Below are 20193 nucleotides of genomic sequence, written 5' to 3'. Positions count from 1 at the left end.
TCATGTCAAAATAAAAGTCCTGCCGTTGCGGCTGCAGTACGGCCATGTATGATGATGTAAAAAATAAAATCAAGATAATAAAGGTGCAACAGTAGTTTCAAAAGTTGTACAGTTTTAGTCAGAAGATGTCTTTTCTGCTCAGCAAGCCTGTATTTATTTGATTCAAAGTATAGCAAAAAAAACTGTAAAATTCTGAAATATTTGTACTATTTAAAATAACTGTTTTCTATTTGAATATATTTTAAAATGTAATTTATACCAGTGATTTCAATGCTGATTCTAATATTCTGATTTGCTGCTCAAAAACATTTATTATTATAATAATTATTATTATGTTGAGAAACAGCTGAGTAGATTTATTTTTCTGGTTTCTTTGATGAATGAAAAGTTCAAAAGAACACCATTTATTTGAAACATAAAACATAAATCTTTTGTAACATTATAAATGTCTTTTATCATCACTTTTGGTCAATTTAAAGCATCCTTGCTAAATAAAAGTATTACTCCCTACAATAAAAAATATACTGACTCAAAGCTTTTGCATGGTATAGTGTATAATGTTACAAAAGCTTTTTATTTCAGATAAATGCTGATCTTTCTATTCATCAAAGAATCCTGAAAAAAAATGTACTGTTTGAAATATTGATAATAATAATAATTAAAAATGTTTTTTGAACAGCAAATCAGCATATTAGAATGATTTCTGAAGGATCATGTGACTGGAGTAATGATGCTAAAAATTCAGCTTTTAAATCACAGGAATAAATGACATTTTAAAATATATTTAAACAGAAAACATTTATTTTTAATAGTAAAAATATTTCACAATATTGCTGCCTTTGCTGTATGTTAAATCAAATAAATGCAGGCTTGGTGAGCAGAAGAAACTTCTTTAAAAAAACATTAAAAATCTTACTGTTCAAAAACTAGGTAGTGACTGGTAGCGTATGAAAACAATGTTGTTTTGCACACTTTTATTTAACATAAAATATATGTAAAATGTAATTTTTTATACTCTATGCTACATACATACATACATCTGACTTGCAATATATGTATATATATATATATATATATATATATATAGTATTAAGTTTGGTCAATTCACCATCAGTCAAGTAAAACATAACTGTAATATTGTGCAATTAAGAAATTACAATTTCCGCAACAATTATGTTCAATTAGTAACAACAGAAGTAAAACCAAAACAACATTTTAAAATAATCTATGTACAACAGGAAAAAAGTCATTTATACAGCATTTGCACAATATATTAATGTATATTTTTAACACATTTAACATTTAGCTATAATATACACAATTTGCATAATTCATATAAAACTGAAGGCTATTTATATACAGTGCATTTACAAATCTAATACCATAAATGAAATCATACAATGCATATTATGAAAGTTAATTATACAAGTAATATTATGATTTGGATTAACTGGAAGAAAACAAGCTCTTTGTTTTATTGTGCCTCATTGTAAGACATATCAGCAGCCAAAACGTGATGCAACACAGAAAATACCCTTAAAGGTGCTTATTTTCAAGTCAAATTATTCTAGGAGTTTTGGCAGTAAACTGCATCCATACATAGTGATCATATCTTCTGTTGGTTCGCTGCTGTAGCAGCGGGAGAATAGCAACAGATACGTGACAAATACTGAGTGCGGCTGTTACAGTAGCTGCGCTTCACAGTAAGGAATCTACTTTCTTCTAGAAACCAATGACTTAAGTCCCCTTATTCTTAAACACAGTCAGTGTCGTGGCCATTATACATGACCTGGACCTGGACAGAAGCAGTGGAGCAGATTGTCAGGACTGGAACAGCTCCAGGGGAGGAGCTGGTAAATAAGACAGGAAACAGATGATTCGGTTTGGGAGGCCCAGTTGAGTCAACACCCCCAGCGCCCGTTTCCCGAGGGCATTTCTGAAAGCAATTCTGCATAACTGCTGAAGACTGAGAGGTGTGGCTGCAAGATGTCAAAACAACAAGTTTTCATTGGGACCATGCAAATTTAATTTTCTGTTTTAGCCATACTAATAAAAGACATATTTAATTCTTACAGTTCACTGACTTCATATTTATTCAGAATGAGCACTTTTTAACCTTAAAGGAGAACTCCACTTCCAGAACAACAATTCTCAAATAATTTACAGTTTTTGAGGAAAACATTTACATTTACATTTTGAAAGTTCAAAATCGGGGCACCAGTCAAGTCCATTATATGAAGAAAAATGCAGAAATGTTTTCCTCAAAAACCATCATTTCTTTACGACTGAAGACAGAAAGACATGAACATCTTGGATGACAAGGGAGTGAATCAATTATTTGTAAATTGTTGTTCTGGAAGTGAAGTTCTCCTTTAAAGGGATAGTTCACCCAAAAATGAAAACTGTCATTAATTACTCACCCTAATGTTGTTCCAAACCCGTTAGACCTTCGTTCATCTTTGAAACACAAAGATATTTTTGATGAGATCTAAGAGCTTTCTGACCCTGCATAGACAGCAATGCAACTGACACATTCAAGGTGCAGAAAGGTAGTAAGCATATTGTTAAAATAGTGCATGTGACATCAGTGGGTCAGCCATAATGTTATGAGGTATGCGTCGTGGTACTGTTGTGAACATGCAACGGAGACTGACACGGAAGAGAAGAAATTGTTGAATTAGGTTTTTTTTGCTTTCTTTGTGCACAGAAAGTTTTCTTGTTGCTTCAATAAAGTTGAACCACTGATGTCACATGGACTTTTTTAAAGGAGAAGTCCACATCCACAACAAAAACTGATAATGTACTCACCCCTTGTTATCCAAGATGTTCATGTCTTTCTGTCTTCAGTCGTAAAGAAATGATGTTTTTTGAGGAAAACATTTCTGCATTTTTCTCCATATATATGGTGCCCTGAGTTTGAACTTCCAAATGCAAAGTTTAATTGCTGCTTCAAACGATCCCAAATGCGGTTGTAAACAATCCCAGCCGAGAAAGAAGGGTCTTATCTAGCGTAACGACCGGTTATTTTCATTAAATATACAATTTATATATACTTTTTAAAGTCAAACACTCATCTTGTCTTGTTCTGCCTGAACAGTTTTTTCCCAGTTCATGACGGTTAGAGTATGTCCAAAAATGTTCTCCTTCAACTTCAAAATCGCCCTATATCGCGGTTTACGCAGTTTTACCATTTTGGTTAAGGGTGTTTGAACTTCTGTGCATGTTCACTTTGCAAAGACTGTGTCGGTACTTCTGTAGCGAGGTAGGATGATTTTAAAATGATTTTTGAAGTTGAGGGAGAAAATACGTTTGGAGTTTCTCGACATACCCGAACTGTCTTGAGTTCATGCAGAGCAAGACAAGACGAACGTTTGAGATTAAAAAGTATTTAAATAGTATTTTTTTAATTAAAATAACTGATTGTTATGGTGGATAAGACCCTTCTTCCTCGGCTGGGATCGTTTACAACCGCATTTGGGATCGTTTGAAGCTGCATTTAAACTGCATTTTCGAAGTTCAAAATTGGGGCACCATATCAGTCCATTATATGGAGAAAAAATGCTGAAATGTTTCCCTCAAAAAACATAATGTCTTTACGGCTAAAGAAAGAAAGGTATGAATATCTTGGATGACAAGGGGGTGAGTACATTATCTGTCAATTTTTGTTCTGGAAGTGGACTTCTCCTTTAACAATGTCCTTATTACCTTTCTGGGCCTTGAACATGGTAGTACCGTTGCTGTGTATGCAGGGACAAAGCACTCGGGTTTCATCAAAAATATCTTAATTTGTGTTCTGAACACAGATTAAAACCCGTAATTGTTTTACGGGTTTGGAACAACATGAGGGTGAGTATTTAATGTCAGAATTCTCATTTTGGGTAAACTATCTCTTTAAAAAAAAAAAAAAAACTACATCCATAATTATTCCAAATCTATAAATTATAAACAAAGCACTTCAACTTACATTCATAAAACTCTAGGCAGAGTGCAGCAGCTGAGCCGGCTCTGGTGTACTGAATGGGCTTTTTTTCCGAGGTTGTCTCTGGCATAAACATTTCCCCCATATTCTACCAAAAGCTCAATTAGTTCCAGATTTTTCACTTTGGCAGCATGATGCAGTGCAGTCTCGTGAAGTTTAGCAGCATGTACATTTGCACCTAGAAACAGGATCAAATACGTAAAAGAATACACAGACATAACTGGAAGCACAAAAAGTATAGTTTTTTAATATGTGGTACAATGAAGCAATAAGAGATTTGATTTATTGTTCATTTTAAGTTAGTGAGCTTTACAGTAATACTATTTTGTTCACATCAGTTATCTCCATTAGTTAGCATGAATGAACAATGAACAATACTGCACCATTTATTAATCTAATTAATTTCAACATTTACTAATACAATCTTAGAATTCAGTGTTGTATGTTACCATTAGTTAATACACTGTTGGCATGAACACTCGTATTAACAAAGATTAATAAATGCTGTAAAAAAGAAAAAACATTGCTCAATGTTAAATCATGTTAGCTAATGCATTAACCAAATTGCAAAGAAATGTAAATGCGGAAGCTGACCTGCATTGAGCAGCACTTTGACGCAGTCGAGATGTTGTCTTGCACACGCCACATGCAGAGGAGTGCCAAAGTGACAGTCATGAGCTTCCATCAACGCACCTTCATCAATCATGAGCTGAACACATTTAGAGTTACCTGGCAGAAAAAACATTTCATGTTTTTTTCATCTCATTTCATGTGCTTATTTGTGATTAATTTCTAAATTTGATCAGGTTATGATTAAATTTTAGATACAACATTGTACGTTATTAAAAACATATAATAAACATACATAAAAACTTTAGAATAAACTGTGTATATAATACTATATAATTAATATATTATATTATATTATTTCAATCAGTTGACAACACTAATAAACACACCCTAATAACATAGCCCTAATAAATTTGAGATCTAATATTATATATTAATATATTAACAAAGTAAATATACAAAAAAAAACCCAAAATAATTATATGAATGATATTTATTATTATTACTACTATTATTATTTATTTTAATCAGTTGGCAGCCCTAATAAACATATATAAAAGACCCTAGATTAAATTTTATTTTTTTGATATAATAATAATAATAATAATAATAGGTAAGTAAATAATAAAACTTAATTTCTTAGAACTTAATAAATTAAAACTTCTAATTAAAAGCCCTAATAAACATTTAACCTGGGTTATATTTTGTATAATAATAATAATAATAATAATAATAACAACTTCTTATCAAAAAAGCCCAAATAAAAACATAAACCTGGGTTAATAAACCTTCAACACTTAAATATTTAACCATTATTGTATTTTATATAATAATAATAATAATAATAATAATAATAGTAATAATAATGACTTCTAATCAAAAAAGCCCAAATAAGCATACATAAACCTAAGTTAATAAACAATCAACATTTAAATAAACATTTAACCTGGGATATATTTTTTTGAATAATAATAATAATACACAAATAAAAATGAGTAATGAGTTCTCCTAATAAACATATATAGTTTTTTTTAATATATAATATTATATAGACAATTTAATCTAGAGTCATTTATATATGTTTATTAGGAGAACTCATTACTCATTTTTATTTGTGTATTATTATTATTATTATTATTAAAAATATATCCCAGGTTAAATGTTTATTTAAATGCTGAATGTTTATTAACTTAGGTTTATGTATGCTTATTTTATATATATTATATCGACAATCGATTTTCAATATTTTTTTTAAATAGGTATCTCGGCCAAATACTGTTCTAACAAACCATACATTATTGGTAGGCTTCTTTATTAAGCTTTCAGACAGATCTCATTTTCAAAAAAATTAACCCTTATGACTGGTTTTGTGGTCCAGGGTCACATATGAATAAAATAATAATAAACTCTTTAATCGATTGATAACCCTAATAAGCATACATAATTGACCCACTGTTTAAATCGAGCATCAGGTCACATACCGCCCATGCAGGCCTCATGCAGGGGTGAGAAGGTGAAGAGGGGAGGATTCACCGTGGCTCCATGTTCTAACAGCAACTTCACACACTCCAGACTACCAGCAGCACAGGCGTCACACAGCGGAGTGCTGCCGTCAATGTTACGAGCATCAACCTGTCAACAATAACACCGATATAAACAACTGACGTGTTGACAGATTCATGAGGCCTACGGTGAGGAGAACAGCCTTACATGAGCTCCAGCGTCCAGCAGCAGCTTCACACACTGTGTTTGGCCCTGAATACAGGCCTCATGGAGGGGTGTAATTGAGTCCACGGCCACAATGTTGACAGATGCTCCATTCTCAATCAGTTTTTGGAGCTGCACAGCTCTGCCCTGAGCAGCAGCCTCATGCACCGCCGAACGATCGGTCCAGAACCCCAGACCATGAGCTGCGGGTAGAATGAAGGGACAGAAGTTCAAAACATAGCATTAGATTGGTGTTTATAGTAGATAGAAATGATTCCCAAATAATACATTGGTAACGTAAAGTGCAATTTAGACACCAAAAGGAATTATGGCTCTAAGACGAGACGTCCCATTTTGTGTCCGCATCAAATTGAATTTACAAAAGTGGTTTATACACACTACCAGTCAAATGTTTTTGAACAGTAAGGTTTTTAATGTTTTTTTTTTAAAGAAGTCTCTTCTGCTCACCAAGCCTGCATTTTTTTGATCCAAAGTACAGCAAAACAGTAGAATTTTAAAAAAAATTTACTATTTAGAATGATTTTTTTTCTTTTTAAATATATTTTAAAATGTAATTTATTCCTGTGATCAAAGCAACATTTTCAGCATCATTACTCCAGTCTTCAGTGTCACATGATCCGGTATAAATGGAAATGTTTAGGAAACATTTATTATTATTATTATTAATATTTAAACAGTTGAGTACATTTTTCAGGATTATAGAAATTAATACTGTTATTTAGCAAAGATGCTTTAAATTGATCAAAGGTGATGATAAAGACATTTATAATGTTACAAAAGATCTATTTCAGATAAATGTTGTTCTTCTGAACTTTCTATTCATCAAAAAAAACTGAAAAAATTCTATTCAGCTGTTTTCAATAAAATAATAATAATAAATGTTTTTTGAGCAGCAAATTATAATATTAGAATGATTTCTGAAGGATCATGTGACTGGAGTAATGATGCTACAAATATTTGAAATCACAGGAATAATTTACATTTTAAAATATATTCAAATAGAAAACGTTATTTTACTTTTTTTATAATAATTCAAAATTTTACTGCATTTGCTCTACTTTGGATCAAATAAAGCAGAAGAGACTTATTTAAAAAACATTAAAAATCTGGTAGTGTACATATTAAATGCAAGTAAAGTGTCTACTTTAATGTTTCAATTAAGTTTTGTGAAACTGAAACAAAAATGTATGATAGTCATTTTTTGTTTTCGGAAAAAAAAAAAAAAAATACACAGAATCAATTCTAATACACTAATATTCTAATACTAATACACAATAATACATTTTTTTGCACCCCAAACAGATCCCCATTTGCCATTGGTCCAAAATAAATACATTTAATAATAAATTAAAATTAATTAATAAATGTAATTAATTTCTTATATTTCTTTTAGATTTCTTTTTTTTTAACACAACAGAAAATGGGCAAATAAGACCATTTGTGACCCTGGACCACAAAACTAGTCATAAGGGTCAATTTTTCGCAATTAAGATTTATATATCAGCTGAATAAATGTGACCCTGGACCACAAAACCAGTCTTAAGTCGCTGGGGTGTATTTGTAGCAATAGCCAAAAATACATTGTATAGGTCAAAATTATAGATTTTTGTTTTATGCCAAAAATCATTAGGAAATTAAGTAAAGATCATGTTCCATGAAGATATTCGGTAAAATTCCTACTGTAAATATATTAAAACTTAATTTTTGATTAGTAATATGCATTGCTAAGAACTTCATTTGACAAATTTAAAGGTGATTTTCTCAATATTTCGATTTTTTTGCACCCTCAGATTCCAGATTTTCAAATAGTTTTATCTCAACCAAATAGTGGTCTATTATAGCAAACCATACATCAATGGAAAGCTTATTTATTCAGCTTTCAGGTGATTTATAAATCTCAATTTGGACAAATTGACCCTTATGACTGGTTTTGTGGTCCAGGGTCACAAATAAGCTTTCCATTTTATGGTTTGTAAGGATAGGACAATATTTGACAGAGATACAACTATCTGCAATCTGAGTGTGCAAAAAAATCTAAATATTGAGAAAATCGCCTTTAAAGTTGTCCAAATGAAGTTCTTAGCAATGCATATTACTAATCACAAATTAACTTTTGATATATTTACCATAGGAAATATCTTCATGGAACATGATCCTTACTTAATATCCCAATGTTTTTTGGCATAATAGAAAATTTTGACCTATACAATGTATTTTTGGCTATTGCTACAAATACACCCGTGCTACTTAAGACTGGTTTTGTGGTCCAGGGTCACATTTAGGTAAATATTCTGTTAAAGTCTTGCTATTGTACTGTTCAATGCACTGTGTTCATCCATCTGTTGACTCAGGTCACACTGATCCAGGGCTTTAGTAACCTGTTAATTGTCATTGGTGACTGATTCAAGGCCAAACGACATGTGATCACACTACAGCTCTGCCCACAATATTTGCCATCGAGCCTTGATCTAGACAACTATATGATAGCGAGTCGTACAGTTACAGTGAACTCTGTCCTGCAGAGTCAAATGATTACCAGACTGCTGGTTACTTGCAATCTAACAAGTCTGATATAACAGGTCAGACATCTTGCGATCTGGTTAACTTACCAATATCACCAAAAAGCGAAGGCCTTGTGCGCGTTATTTCAAATTCCATCATTTACTCCTATTTACAAGACATTAAAAGAGGAACATGTGCGTCACATATCTAAGCGGCATGAGGATCAGCCATAGTTTACAAACACTCGACCTGATTTCAGATCAGTGACGAATGATGCTGAAGTTGTAGTGACTTAAAGCAGGGGGCGCATTGTGGCTCAAAAAGGCGAAATATTTTTCTATTCGTTCGATTTTATTCGTTCATATTGGATATTTGTCTATTAAAATCGTGACAATTTAAAAAGGTTCACTTGAGCAATGAAGATTTGCAGCCTGTTTGAAATAAGAAAATGAAAAAAATCAGCGAATAAACAGAAACGTCTGTGATTGGTTTGTTCTCATCAGCGCAGAGAAACGTAACATGTACCACGTGACAAGGCGCGTCCACTTTCTTCCACAATCTGAAGGAAAATTTACATCATTTTTAATAGTTAAAATTAAAATAGTTTATTAAAATGGCATAATTATATTAACACCAAGGAGCTGATTGAGACGCATTGTATCCGACCAATTAGAGAACACGTTCGGGCCGCCAAACTCCGCCCATTTTGAGACCGCTTTTATCACGAGCAAGTCCGAAATTTTGAGTCAGTGTGAAAGCGCGACGCTGTTTGGACTGGAGGAGCAAAGATTAAAAGCCTCTGTCATTTTTTCCTTCAAAGACTGGTTTATTTCATGTGCAAAGCGATGAGGCATATCTAGCAACGAGGCATATAAAAAACAAGTACTTTGAGCAACAGAAACATTACTTGTTAACATGTAGTACCATTCACAACAACAAAACGAGAAGTTCTATAAACATTTCAAGGAATTTCGCAGTAATCGATATTAAAATACGTTTTCAGTCACGAAGATCATAGAATGTCTAGTCAAAGTTTTTCTAATCCTTCAGGTGGCTTCATTAGTGATATTAAAAACAAAATGACTTCAAAATATACCCAGATACCTTGACTGAAGTCTACCACACGTACCAACAATACTTTCAAGTGTACAAGCGGGTCCAAAAGTTTGAGACCACACTGAAAATCGAGGTTTTTGAATCTTGAAATGTACATTTTTCATATCTGATGTAAAGCAACTAATGTAAAACCGAGCAAAATAAGCAATGGTCTTTGGAACATTCTTAAATCATGCTGGATAACATGTTTATCAGTTAATGTCAGCTCAAGTTAATAAAGCAAATGTCATCTACCAAATACTAAGACATTATTGTTATGTATCTTTTTTTTTTTTTACTTTTCACTCATATTTTTGTGATAAAAAAATCATTATACACATATATTACATCATACAAAATAAAAGCATTTCACAAGTTGTCTCAGACTTTCAGACCCCACTGTATGTCTTGGGAAATTCAGTAAAGAAATACAACACATAAAATATCTTTCCTTCCTCATTTTACATTCCTACATATATAAAAGACACATTCTTTTAAAGGAATAGTTCACCCCAAACTACCAATTTTTTTCAATCTTCTACAGTTTTTTGTGTAGAACACAAAAGTACAATTGTTTGAAGCAATGGTAGACAATTCTTGCCATACATTGATTTTGGAGCTTGACAGAAGAGTGAGTAAACCATGACTGAATTTTTAGGTACTATTTGGGAACTAAATTTGCGAACTATTCCTTTAGAGTCAGTGAGCAGCATTGCAATGACTGAAGCACTTGTGTGTGCACCACTGAATAGAAAAAGCAACAATCAAACGGCTAAAATCATAACACTATCCATGTGCTGGCCAGCAGTATCCATTAAAGCAACTAAACATCAGTGGAGCGGAGATTGTCAAGACTGTCAGGAAAGTCTGTGTCGCTGGGAGCGAGTTGAGGCTGGGAATGGTGCCGTTGTCGATTTTGTTGAGTCGCTGACTGAAAGATGTTGGCCGTGTGTGAGAGTGAGGGAAGAGAGCTGTACGGCCCTTCCCTTTGACCCTCTTCCTTCAAATGCTTCTCCTGATTGGGCACCGGGGTCCACGGCTGCCACGAATCTGCAATGGAGCAGGACTTCACAAGCTGAGGCTTCCTCTGTCCAGGAAAGGCTTTGCAGGAAGAGCGTATCTGACAATCAAGGAAGATAATGGTCAGAAATGCTTACTTTTGTTTTTTATTTCTAGAAATGTCCAAAGATGCTTTTTTTTTTGGAAAGAACTAAAAAAATTATGTAAAAAAGGTAATTGTTTTTAATTTTGTAGACGTTTATGTGATCTTAATGTGCTTTGTGTTGCAGATTTATAAATATCTACTATTTATATTTGATTTAATTATTACAATTGCTTGTAATGTGTATGCAATGTAAAATCCAAGTTTTAGACTATGCAACTATATATATATATATACATATACATATATATATATATATGTATATATATATATATATATATATATATAAGAGTAAATATATACAGTTGTATAGTCTAAAACATGCATATATATATATATATATATACTGCCTATGTGTGAAAAATGTAAAATTAACAAGAAAATGTAAAATGCATGTTTTAAACTATGCAATGTGAAATGTACATTTTTCATATCTAATGTAAAGTACTAGGGCTGTAACGATAATCGCACGATGTCGTGAGGCGCGTTTAGTCAATGAAGCCGGTACTTTGATAAGTAGTAAAGCTCCATCACGTGCGTCCAAAATCGCGCACAAAATCGAATCGCGATTTTGGCGTAGCTTCAGTGCTTTACGGCTCTGTGTATTACTTGCCGCTCCAGCTGAACGCACGTGATGGAGCTTTACTACTAATCAAAGTACCGGCTTCATTGACTAAACGCGCCTCACGACATTGTTCGATTATCGTTACAGACCTATAAAGTACTAATGTAAAACCGAGCAAAATAAGCAACGGTCTTTGAAAATTAATAAATGCTGTAGAAGTATTGTTCATTCTTAGTTCATGTTAACTAAAGTCGTTAACTAATAAACCTTATTGTAAAGTGTTACCAAAAATCATTAGACTTGTTTTGTTATTTGTTTAGTTGTTTGTTGTATTCAGTGTAATTTTCAGATATTGTTTCCTATTATGTTGTGATGCCAATTTTTTTATTGTTCAGACATGCAGTTTTCATTCCATTTGATTTTATGAATATAACAAAAAATTATAATAATTATAATCAAATATAAATACTCAAATATAAATTCCATCATTAGCAATCCTAGCTTTTATAAATATTTTTTTAATTCTCTCCAAAAATGTATAACTTAGGACAAATGTACAAATTTGTACCTTTTGTATATTTTGTACATATATATAATTTTACATTTACATTTTAATTTTACACTTTTCACACATTGGCAGTTTTTTCATTCCATGTGACTTTAAGAATATGACAATTATAATAATTATAATTAAATATAAATACTCAAATATACCAGATTTAATACTTCTAGGCATCTTCTATAACATTAACCACAATCCTTCTTTTTATAAATATATTTTTTTTAATTCTCTCCAAAAATTTGTACCTTAAAAAAAATTCTTTTTCTTTTTTTTTGAGAACCAAACATGTGGTACAAACAAGATTACACACTACTGCACAATTTAAGAGTGTGTGTGTATATATATATATATATATATATATATAGTTAATGTTAATGTTAACATTTTATACTGCATTATTAAAATCAAAATTTGTGCTTGTTAACATGATTTAACAATGGACAACTGTATTTTTATTAACTTTATTATTAACATTAACAAATATTAATAAATAATGTTCATTCATGTTAGTTAATACATTAATAACATTAACTAATGGAACCTTATTGTAAAGTCTTACTGATTTTTTTTTAAACACTTTAAGAATATTTACCTTACACGGGCCTCTAAAGTCTTGAATTTTTGAGGCAATATCCTTGATCCAGCCCTTCATGTCTTCTGGGGTGTCTGTCTGCATGCACACACACACACGCACACACACACACAACCAAGTTAAGCTGATATTTTTAACTTCGAGTTATTTAGTTCTGCTATATAAAATATATTAAAGATCTCAATAAGCCTCATTTGCATTTGCAACATGCCTCAACAGTACAGTAGCCACATAAACACCTGTCCCATATTTGAAAAGCATTTATATTGAGTTATTTATGTTTCGCTTGAGTGACAGAGCATTTATGCAAGGATGATTCAAAAAACAGTTGATCTTTAAATACATTGACACACAGGTGCAGATTTGGATGCTAGTCCACCTACACCAACATGATTTATTTTTTAATTTGTTACCTTTATTACTGAGAGCGGGATCATTATAAACGAATTTAGACGAGAGTTACCTGGATGTAGAAGGTTCTGGTGCTGGTGATGATTTCAAAAAGGTTATCACGAGACAGCAGATCCCTGCAACAAACAACACAATTAATGAAACAAATGTAGAACAAAGCACAGATGGTAAAAACTCGTATATACACTGACATTCAAAAGTTTGGAATCAGTAAGATTTTTAATGTTTTTAAGAAAGTTTATTTGATCAAAAATACAAAAAAACAGTAATATTGTAAAATATTATTTCAATGTAAAACAATTGTTTTCCATGTGAATATATTTTAAAATATAATTTATTCCTGTGATGCAAAGCTGAATTTTCAGCATCATTACTCCAGTCTTCAGTGTCACATGATCCTTCAGAAATCATTCTAATATGCTGATTTATTATCAATGTTGGAAACATTCATGCTGATTTTTTCAGGATTCTTTAATAAATAAAAGGTTAAAAAGAACAGAATTTATTTAAAATAGTAATATTTTTTAACAATACACACTACCATTTAAAAGTTTGTGGTCAGTAAATTTTTCTTTTTTCTTTTTTTTTTAAATTAATACTTTTATTCACCAAAGATGTGTTAAATTGATAAAAAATTATTTTCAATAAATGCTGTTCTTTTTAACATTTTATTCATCAGAGAATCCTGAAACAAGAATCACAAGTTGCAAAAAAATATATTAAGCAGCACAACTGTTTCCAACATTGATAATACAAGTAAAAATTCATCATATTAAATAATTTCTAAAGGATCATGTGACTGAAGACAGGAGTAATGGCTGATGAAAATTCAGCTTTGCATCACAGAAATAAATTATATTATAAGATATATTAAAATAGAAAACTGTTATTTTAAACTGAAATAATATTTTACAATATTACTGCTTTTTCTTTATTTTTGATCAAGTAAATGCAGCCTTGATGAGCATGAGAAAATTCTTTAAAAAACATACTGATCCCACACTTTTGAACGGCAGTGTTTATAAAATGTTTCTTAAGCACCAAATCAGCATATTAGAATAATACAGATATTACCATTTTTTGTGACCAATACGTTGCGAACAGACAAAAAAGAAAGCAAGATTCTCACCCGGATTTCACAAGACACTCGTTAACTTTTAGCACATCCTGCAGTCGAATACTACGCAGTGGTTCCTTATCCTAAAAAGAGAAAAAGAGCCATAGTACTGATTTACATGTCTGCTCATTGTATAAATATGAATCTTTGGCATTCTTTTAAAGAGTTTAACAATCCAGCATCTCACCATTTCAGATTTATAGTAGCTCACAGTTTGGTCATCTAAAATAAAAAACCTCCTCTTCCAGCTTTTCCTCTGAAAAAATGTAATTGTGGTGATGTCAAAATTCTGCATAGGCCCAAGTATATGGAAATTTAAAGGAACGGTTCATCCAGAAATAAGAAGCTGCTGAAAATGTACCTCAGGCCATCCAAGTAGTAGATGCTTTTTGTTTCTTCATCTGAACAGATTACACTTTTTAACTTTACAAGACATTAATTAATGGACTGGAGTCATGTGGATTATTGTGATGTTTTTATCAGCTGTTTGGACTCTCATTCTGACGGCACCCATTCACTACAGATGATCCATTGGTGAGCAAGTGATGGAATGCTAAAGTTTTCCAAATCTGTTCCAATGAAAAAACAAACTCACCTATATCTTGGATAGCCGGAGGGTGAGCTATTCCAGTAAAAACTACATCCACAGCATATTATCTGCAAAAACTGTTATCACAGGATGCTTGTCTTACCACATTGCCTTGCTTGACACAGTAGCCAGACCTCACAACATGTGGACGCACGCTTTGGCATCTCCTTAAAGTGACGTGTGATCCTAGATCACTCGTGAAGACGTCCTCATTTTCGCTCTGAGAAAAACAGATACATATATGTTCACATTTGCCTAAATTAAAAACATGAATGAATAACACATGCAAATACGTCACCTGCTGGACTGGCGTGTGCACAACCACACCTCCCACAATTTCTGTTTTATACGCCTGCTGAGATGTTGACTGACTTGGGTTTGAAACATTTGTGGCATCAGTGCTTTGGGCCACTGGTGATGCTTTTGGAACCTTAAGATATGATTAATATACAGTATATGCATTAAGCTTCATTAGTTTATTCAAATACAACTGACCAAACTAAACTAAAAAGTACAGACTTTGCATTAATCGAAGTATAATCTCATCTGTCATCTATAGCTGACGTTGTAGAGACTCTAACTAAGAACGCTCATAGCTTTGTCGTTTTTATTTGCATATGGATGAGATATGACAAAGCAAACCCCAAACATAACAACAGAATGTATGCAAAAACCTCCACATACTGTAATTTTGGTGGCATTATTCAGAGCAACGACCCATTCCTTCAAGTCCACTGCATCATTGGCCTGCAGAAAGTACCGTCTGGACAATGCGTTTATTACTGTAAGAAAACAAAAAAACAATAGTAAGTTATTGAAAAGGTGAAAAACAACAACATCAACAACAACAACAACAAACTAGACACTTTATGTACTTACCAAAGCAGAATTCTGCTTTTGGTTTCTGCTTTACTGATGCTTCATTAACCTACAAACAAGTTCAATCAAATTTTCTTAAGCTAAATAAGTAATTACAAAAAAGGTATTGTATTTCTTTTTATGTAACGTTAGAATACGATACCTTTGAAATGTAACTAAGTCGCAAACTTCCAACGCACTTTGTTCCCGGAGGCAAGTTCTGTTTTTTTAAGGAAACAGGAAAAAAATGGTTATGCAAAAACATGAGATTAAAATTTTTAGAATGCAAAGTTGAGGTTTAGAGTGTAGGTAAAAAAGAAAATCCTCTGTAAACCCATACTGCAACTTCTGTTTAAAGTTACTCAAATGCACGTACCTGTGGATTGTCCATATACCATAGGAGAAAATTCTCATTAGTATCCAAGATAAAATAGCGCCGGTAAAACTTATCGCTGTTCTCATTTTGCTCGATATCCAGGAATCCACAGGTGCGATTTAGTCTGTCCAGGTAAGGCATGTCCCAGATCTACAAAAATGTAAAAAAAAACCCCAATGAAATAAAATGTTAAAATAATAACTTAAATAATTAGATTATTATTATTATTATTTTTTAAATATCAGAATTTTGCATCTAACTCTTGGCCCTTTTAAAAAAAAAAAAAAAAAAAAAAAAAATCATCTTGAAACAAAGAAATAAACAGATTTAGAAACAGACCTCACAATTGTCTGATACATAAACATACACACACACAGATATACATATTTTTTCACATTGCTTACTCTCTCACTATATATATAATGAGATAATCTCTGTGTATTTTATACAGTATGTGACCCTGGACCATAAAGTAGCATGGGTAGATTTGTAGCAATAGCCAAAAATACATTGTACGGGTCAAAATTATGATTTTAAAAAAGAATTAAAAAAAAAAAAAAAAAAACATTAAGATATTAAGTAAAGATCATGTTCCATGAAGATATTTTGTACATGTTCTACCGTAAATATATAAAAACTTAATTTCCAATTAGTAATATGCATTGCATTCATTTGGACAACTTTAAAGGTGATTTTTCACCCTCAGATTCCAGATTTTCAAATAGTTGTATCTCGGCCGAATATTGTCCTATGCTAACAAACCATACATCACGGGAAAGCTTGTTTATTCAGATAATGTATAAATCTCAGTTTCAAAAATCTGACCTAAAATTGACCCTTATGATTGGTTTTGTGGTCTAGGGTAACTTATCTACTTACAGTTCAACAACAAAAACAGCCTTGTAATACAAATTCAGTATCATTCACCACACATCACAGGCCATATGGCAATTTTCGTCTTTACTCATTTTGCTACTACAACACCCAGGGTCCCCACACCTTCTGAAAAATGATTTCATGACTTTTCCAGTGACTCGTGATTACTGAATAATAATTAAAAGACATTTTATAAAGGTTACACTTACACACTTTCTAGCAGATAAAAACCGTAGAGCCTGGCATAGCTAGAAAAAAGTAATCAATGACTATAAAAGTTTACATGACCTCCCATGAGCGTGGGAATACTGTAAATCCAGCATAAGTGGAACAAAAACAGGTTTTCAGAGTGTCCACGACAGGTGGATTCAGGTGTGGTTCACCTGGACCAGGTTTTCATGAACTCCCATGGAAAACGGTATTACGAGTATGAGAGGAAGTCGCTATTGCGCATAACTGCCACACCTAATATCAACTTACTTCACTTCCAAAATCCCAAAGGCTTGTGAGTCATCCGCGTTCCGCCGTGTGCGTGTTGTTCAGCGCGCTCTCAGCATACAATGCACGCACAATGCGCACTCATTTATCCGCGAAAACAGATGAAAGCTCCGCGCGCCAAGCCGAGCCCTGTGTCCCGAGCGCAGCCTCTTTCCGGGTTGACAGCAAGTTGAGTTAAAACCAAAACTAAACGCATCCGGTAGTGGATCTTTATTTTTTTTTTTCACATGCGGAAAGCGGAACCCAGCAGATGCCGTGTCAGAAACGACGCAGTGGGCGAGGGTTTTTATACAAGTACTTTTAAGTTTTAACACTTTTGAAAGTACGCGAAGCATCCTCAGGCGTTTTAGTAGTTATAAAGTTAGATTACAGTTTGGTCAGACCGTGAATCATCTAACTTGAGGTATCCATAGCAACACTTCGCTGCTTCAGCGTTTTCCAGTGCGAACAGTTTCTGGTTCATACATTGAAAATGTATAAAAAGCGTTTATAACACAAAAACTTCAATGCTTTGTTGCTTTGATGATAAACATGCGAATGGCGACAAATTACAGTTTGGAGTGTGCGATCTGAATCCCCGAAAATAATGTAATAAAAAATAATGTGATAAAATTTACATTTTGACTTTTAAAAATTAGCAGCAGTGCAAATAGCGATAGATTCTATTTACACTATGCTAAAAAAGCAGTATTTTCTGCTAGCCTATTTATTGCAAATAATAGATGGCAAATATCTGCACCTCAGTGTTGTAGTACATTATAAAACACTATGCAGTAATAACGTTTTAACAGAGCTGGGTAGTAACTGATTACATGTAATCTGGATTACGTAATCAGATTCCAAAAATTAAGTTACTATAATTAGATTAATTTACATTTTAAAATACTCATAATTAGACTACAGTTACTTTTGTGTAGATTACATGATTATGTATTATATACACAAGCGCAAAAAATGCATGATTTAATTCCTCTTTTTCATTTAAAATATCCTATTGCTTATATGTGACCCTGGACCACAAAACCAGTTATAAGGGTCAATCTATAAATTAGTGGTTTTCCATTAATATGGGGTTTGTTAGGACAGGACAATATTTGACCAAGATACAACAAAAAATCTGGAATCTGAAGGTGCAAAAAAGCAAAATATTGAGAAAATCATCTTTAAATCACCTTACTAATTTACAAAATATCTTCATGGAACATGATATTTAATATCCTAATGATTTTTGGCATAAAAAAAAAAAAATCATCATCAAAAATCATTTTGACCCATACAATGTATTGTTGGCTATTGCTACAAATATACCCGTGCTAAAAAGACTGGTTTTGTGGTCCAGGGTCACTTATACACTTCCAGTCTTCCAGTTTTGTGGACATTCACACAAAGATCTGTCATTACTCAGCACAGCATTTGACCAGTGCATTTACAAAAATCATCTCAGGTGTAAAAAGTGTTTCAGCAGTGCATCAACTACTGATCAACAAATTGATTTTTATTTGAATTATCACTCTGTAGGTTATTTAACCGTGTTTTTCTGTCTTTTGAAGGCTTTTGCCTTTCAAACATATTAAAATGCACAAATTCACAACCTTTTTTTGTCATCTGATCCTCTTTCACCTAATATATTTACTTGAAGTACCTTTGAAATTTTAAAATAAATATTTTTATAATTAAATATCACATTAGGATGTTCATTCCTTGACGTAATATAACGTTTAATGCAATTCATGCTGTTAATAACAACAAATGAAATATATTTTCTTACTCTTTGTATTTTTATGTCAGTATGGTACAATATTATCCTATTTAAACCAATGTGATAAACAAGTTAGGTCAAAAGTAATCAAAAAATAGTCTGATTATATTACCTTAAATGTGTAATGTAATGAATTACGTTACTAACTACAATTTTTGTCAGGTTATTTGGAATCAGTAACGGATTACAATTTGTAAGTAATCTACCCAGCTCTGCGTATTAAATATATATTATAATTTTGATTAAAATTATTAAATTGATGCTGCCTTATTGGGACAATAAAGCCTTCCTTACACATTCCCTAACCCTACCCGGTACTTTATTTTGAACTTTTCAGTTGTTTCCTTCTTTTTTCTTTGAAAATAAATGCTTTTCCAATGTGATATGAGACGTAAAAAGAGAGAAGAATGAGTTAGGCAAAAGGTGGATTTGAACTTGGGTTGATCGCGTCAAAAAAAGTGCATTAAACACTTTGTAAATACCATCTACAACACGGGAGCTGTGTACTGACAGCCGTCTTTTGTAATTTTGTCTAGCCTAACCACAAATTGGTGGGTGTAGTTAGTGTAAATAGACACTCTGTTTAACATTCGTTGTAAAAATGCAAAATTCATAAAACAGTCAAATCCTCTTACATATTGTGGAGCTAGTTTGAAAGTATTTGATATACACACTACTAGTCACAACTATATTTAAATTGTGAAATGGTAAAATGTGCAAAACTTGTTGTCAGTTGTCTTTGTCAAATAATCCTATTTTTAAAATACTCCATAAAATTCAAAAGAAAATGAAAACCTCTGAATAAACAAAAAACACCAACTGAAATCTTATACCTGTTCTTCAGAAGGTACCGTTGGATGGTTGTTAATTTTGGCAGGTTTGTACTTGTTTTGTTAATGCTTTGCCTTTGGCACAGCTATCATTACCTGATACCTGTACTAGGTCTTATGTGAA

The 20193-nt window shown here is 32.4% G+C and overlaps 2 protein-coding genes across 3 annotated transcripts; both read right to left on the bottom strand.

Annotated features, from left to right (window-relative positions):
- Window positions 1-829: 829 nt before the first annotated feature.
- Window positions 830-9052, bottom strand: asb13b (ankyrin repeat and SOCS box containing 13b). The gene is given in 7 exon segments (XM_051116460.1): window positions 830-1979; window positions 3965-4028; window positions 4030-4157; window positions 4574-4708; window positions 6031-6181; window positions 6260-6459; window positions 8887-9052. Coding segments are annotated over 7 exon segments (888 nt in total). The 5' UTR covers window positions 8939-9052; the 3' UTR covers window positions 830-1821.
- Window positions 9053-9581: 529 nt separating this feature from the next.
- On the bottom strand, window positions 9582-17664 carry plekha2 (pleckstrin homology domain containing A2). Of its 2 annotated transcripts, none has more exons than XM_051118111.1 (12): window positions 17463-17664; window positions 16107-16256; window positions 15894-15950; window positions 15752-15800; window positions 15557-15654; window positions 15171-15302; window positions 14976-15092; window positions 14471-14539; window positions 14296-14366; window positions 13219-13282; window positions 12756-12833; window positions 9582-10994 (listed from the first exon to the last, which is right to left on the bottom strand). In XM_051118111.1, the coding sequence occupies exons 2-12, from the start codon at window positions 16245-16247 to the stop codon at window positions 10698-10700; spliced, it is 1173 nt and encodes a 390-aa protein (XP_050974068.1). In that variant the 5' UTR covers window positions 16248-16256; window positions 17463-17664; the 3' UTR covers window positions 9582-10697. The 2 variants fall into 2 exon arrangements, with proteins under 2 accessions (XP_050974068.1, XP_050974069.1); XM_051118112.1 differs by lacking the exon at window positions 17463-17664 and adding an exon at window positions 17192-17391.
- Window positions 17665-20193: the final 2529 nt, after the last annotated feature.

The sequence above is a fragment of the Labeo rohita genome, chromosome 8 (assembly GCF_022985175.1).
Source record: "Labeo rohita strain BAU-BD-2019 chromosome 8, IGBB_LRoh.1.0, whole genome shotgun sequence".
Classification (NCBI taxonomy): domain Eukaryota; kingdom Metazoa; phylum Chordata; class Actinopteri; order Cypriniformes; family Cyprinidae; genus Labeo; species Labeo rohita.
Note: the sequence above shows the minus strand (reverse complement) of the source record. Positions and strands in the feature narration are given on the sequence as shown.

Bases quoted from the DNA above. Each gene is read 5' to 3' on its own strand.
- plekha2 (XM_051118111.1), bottom strand. From the start codon at position 16,247: ATGCCTTACCTGGACAGACTAAATCGCACCTGTGGATTCCTGGATATC. The intron at 14,367-14,470 runs GTGAGATGCTGG...TTCTCTTTTTAG, and splicing joins GCTACTATAAATCTGAAATG to GATAAGGAACCACTGCGTAG. The intron at 13,283-14,295 runs GTGAGAATCTTG...TGTTTGTTGCAG, and splicing joins GAGTGTCTTGTGAAATCCGG to GGATCTGCTGTCTCGTGATA.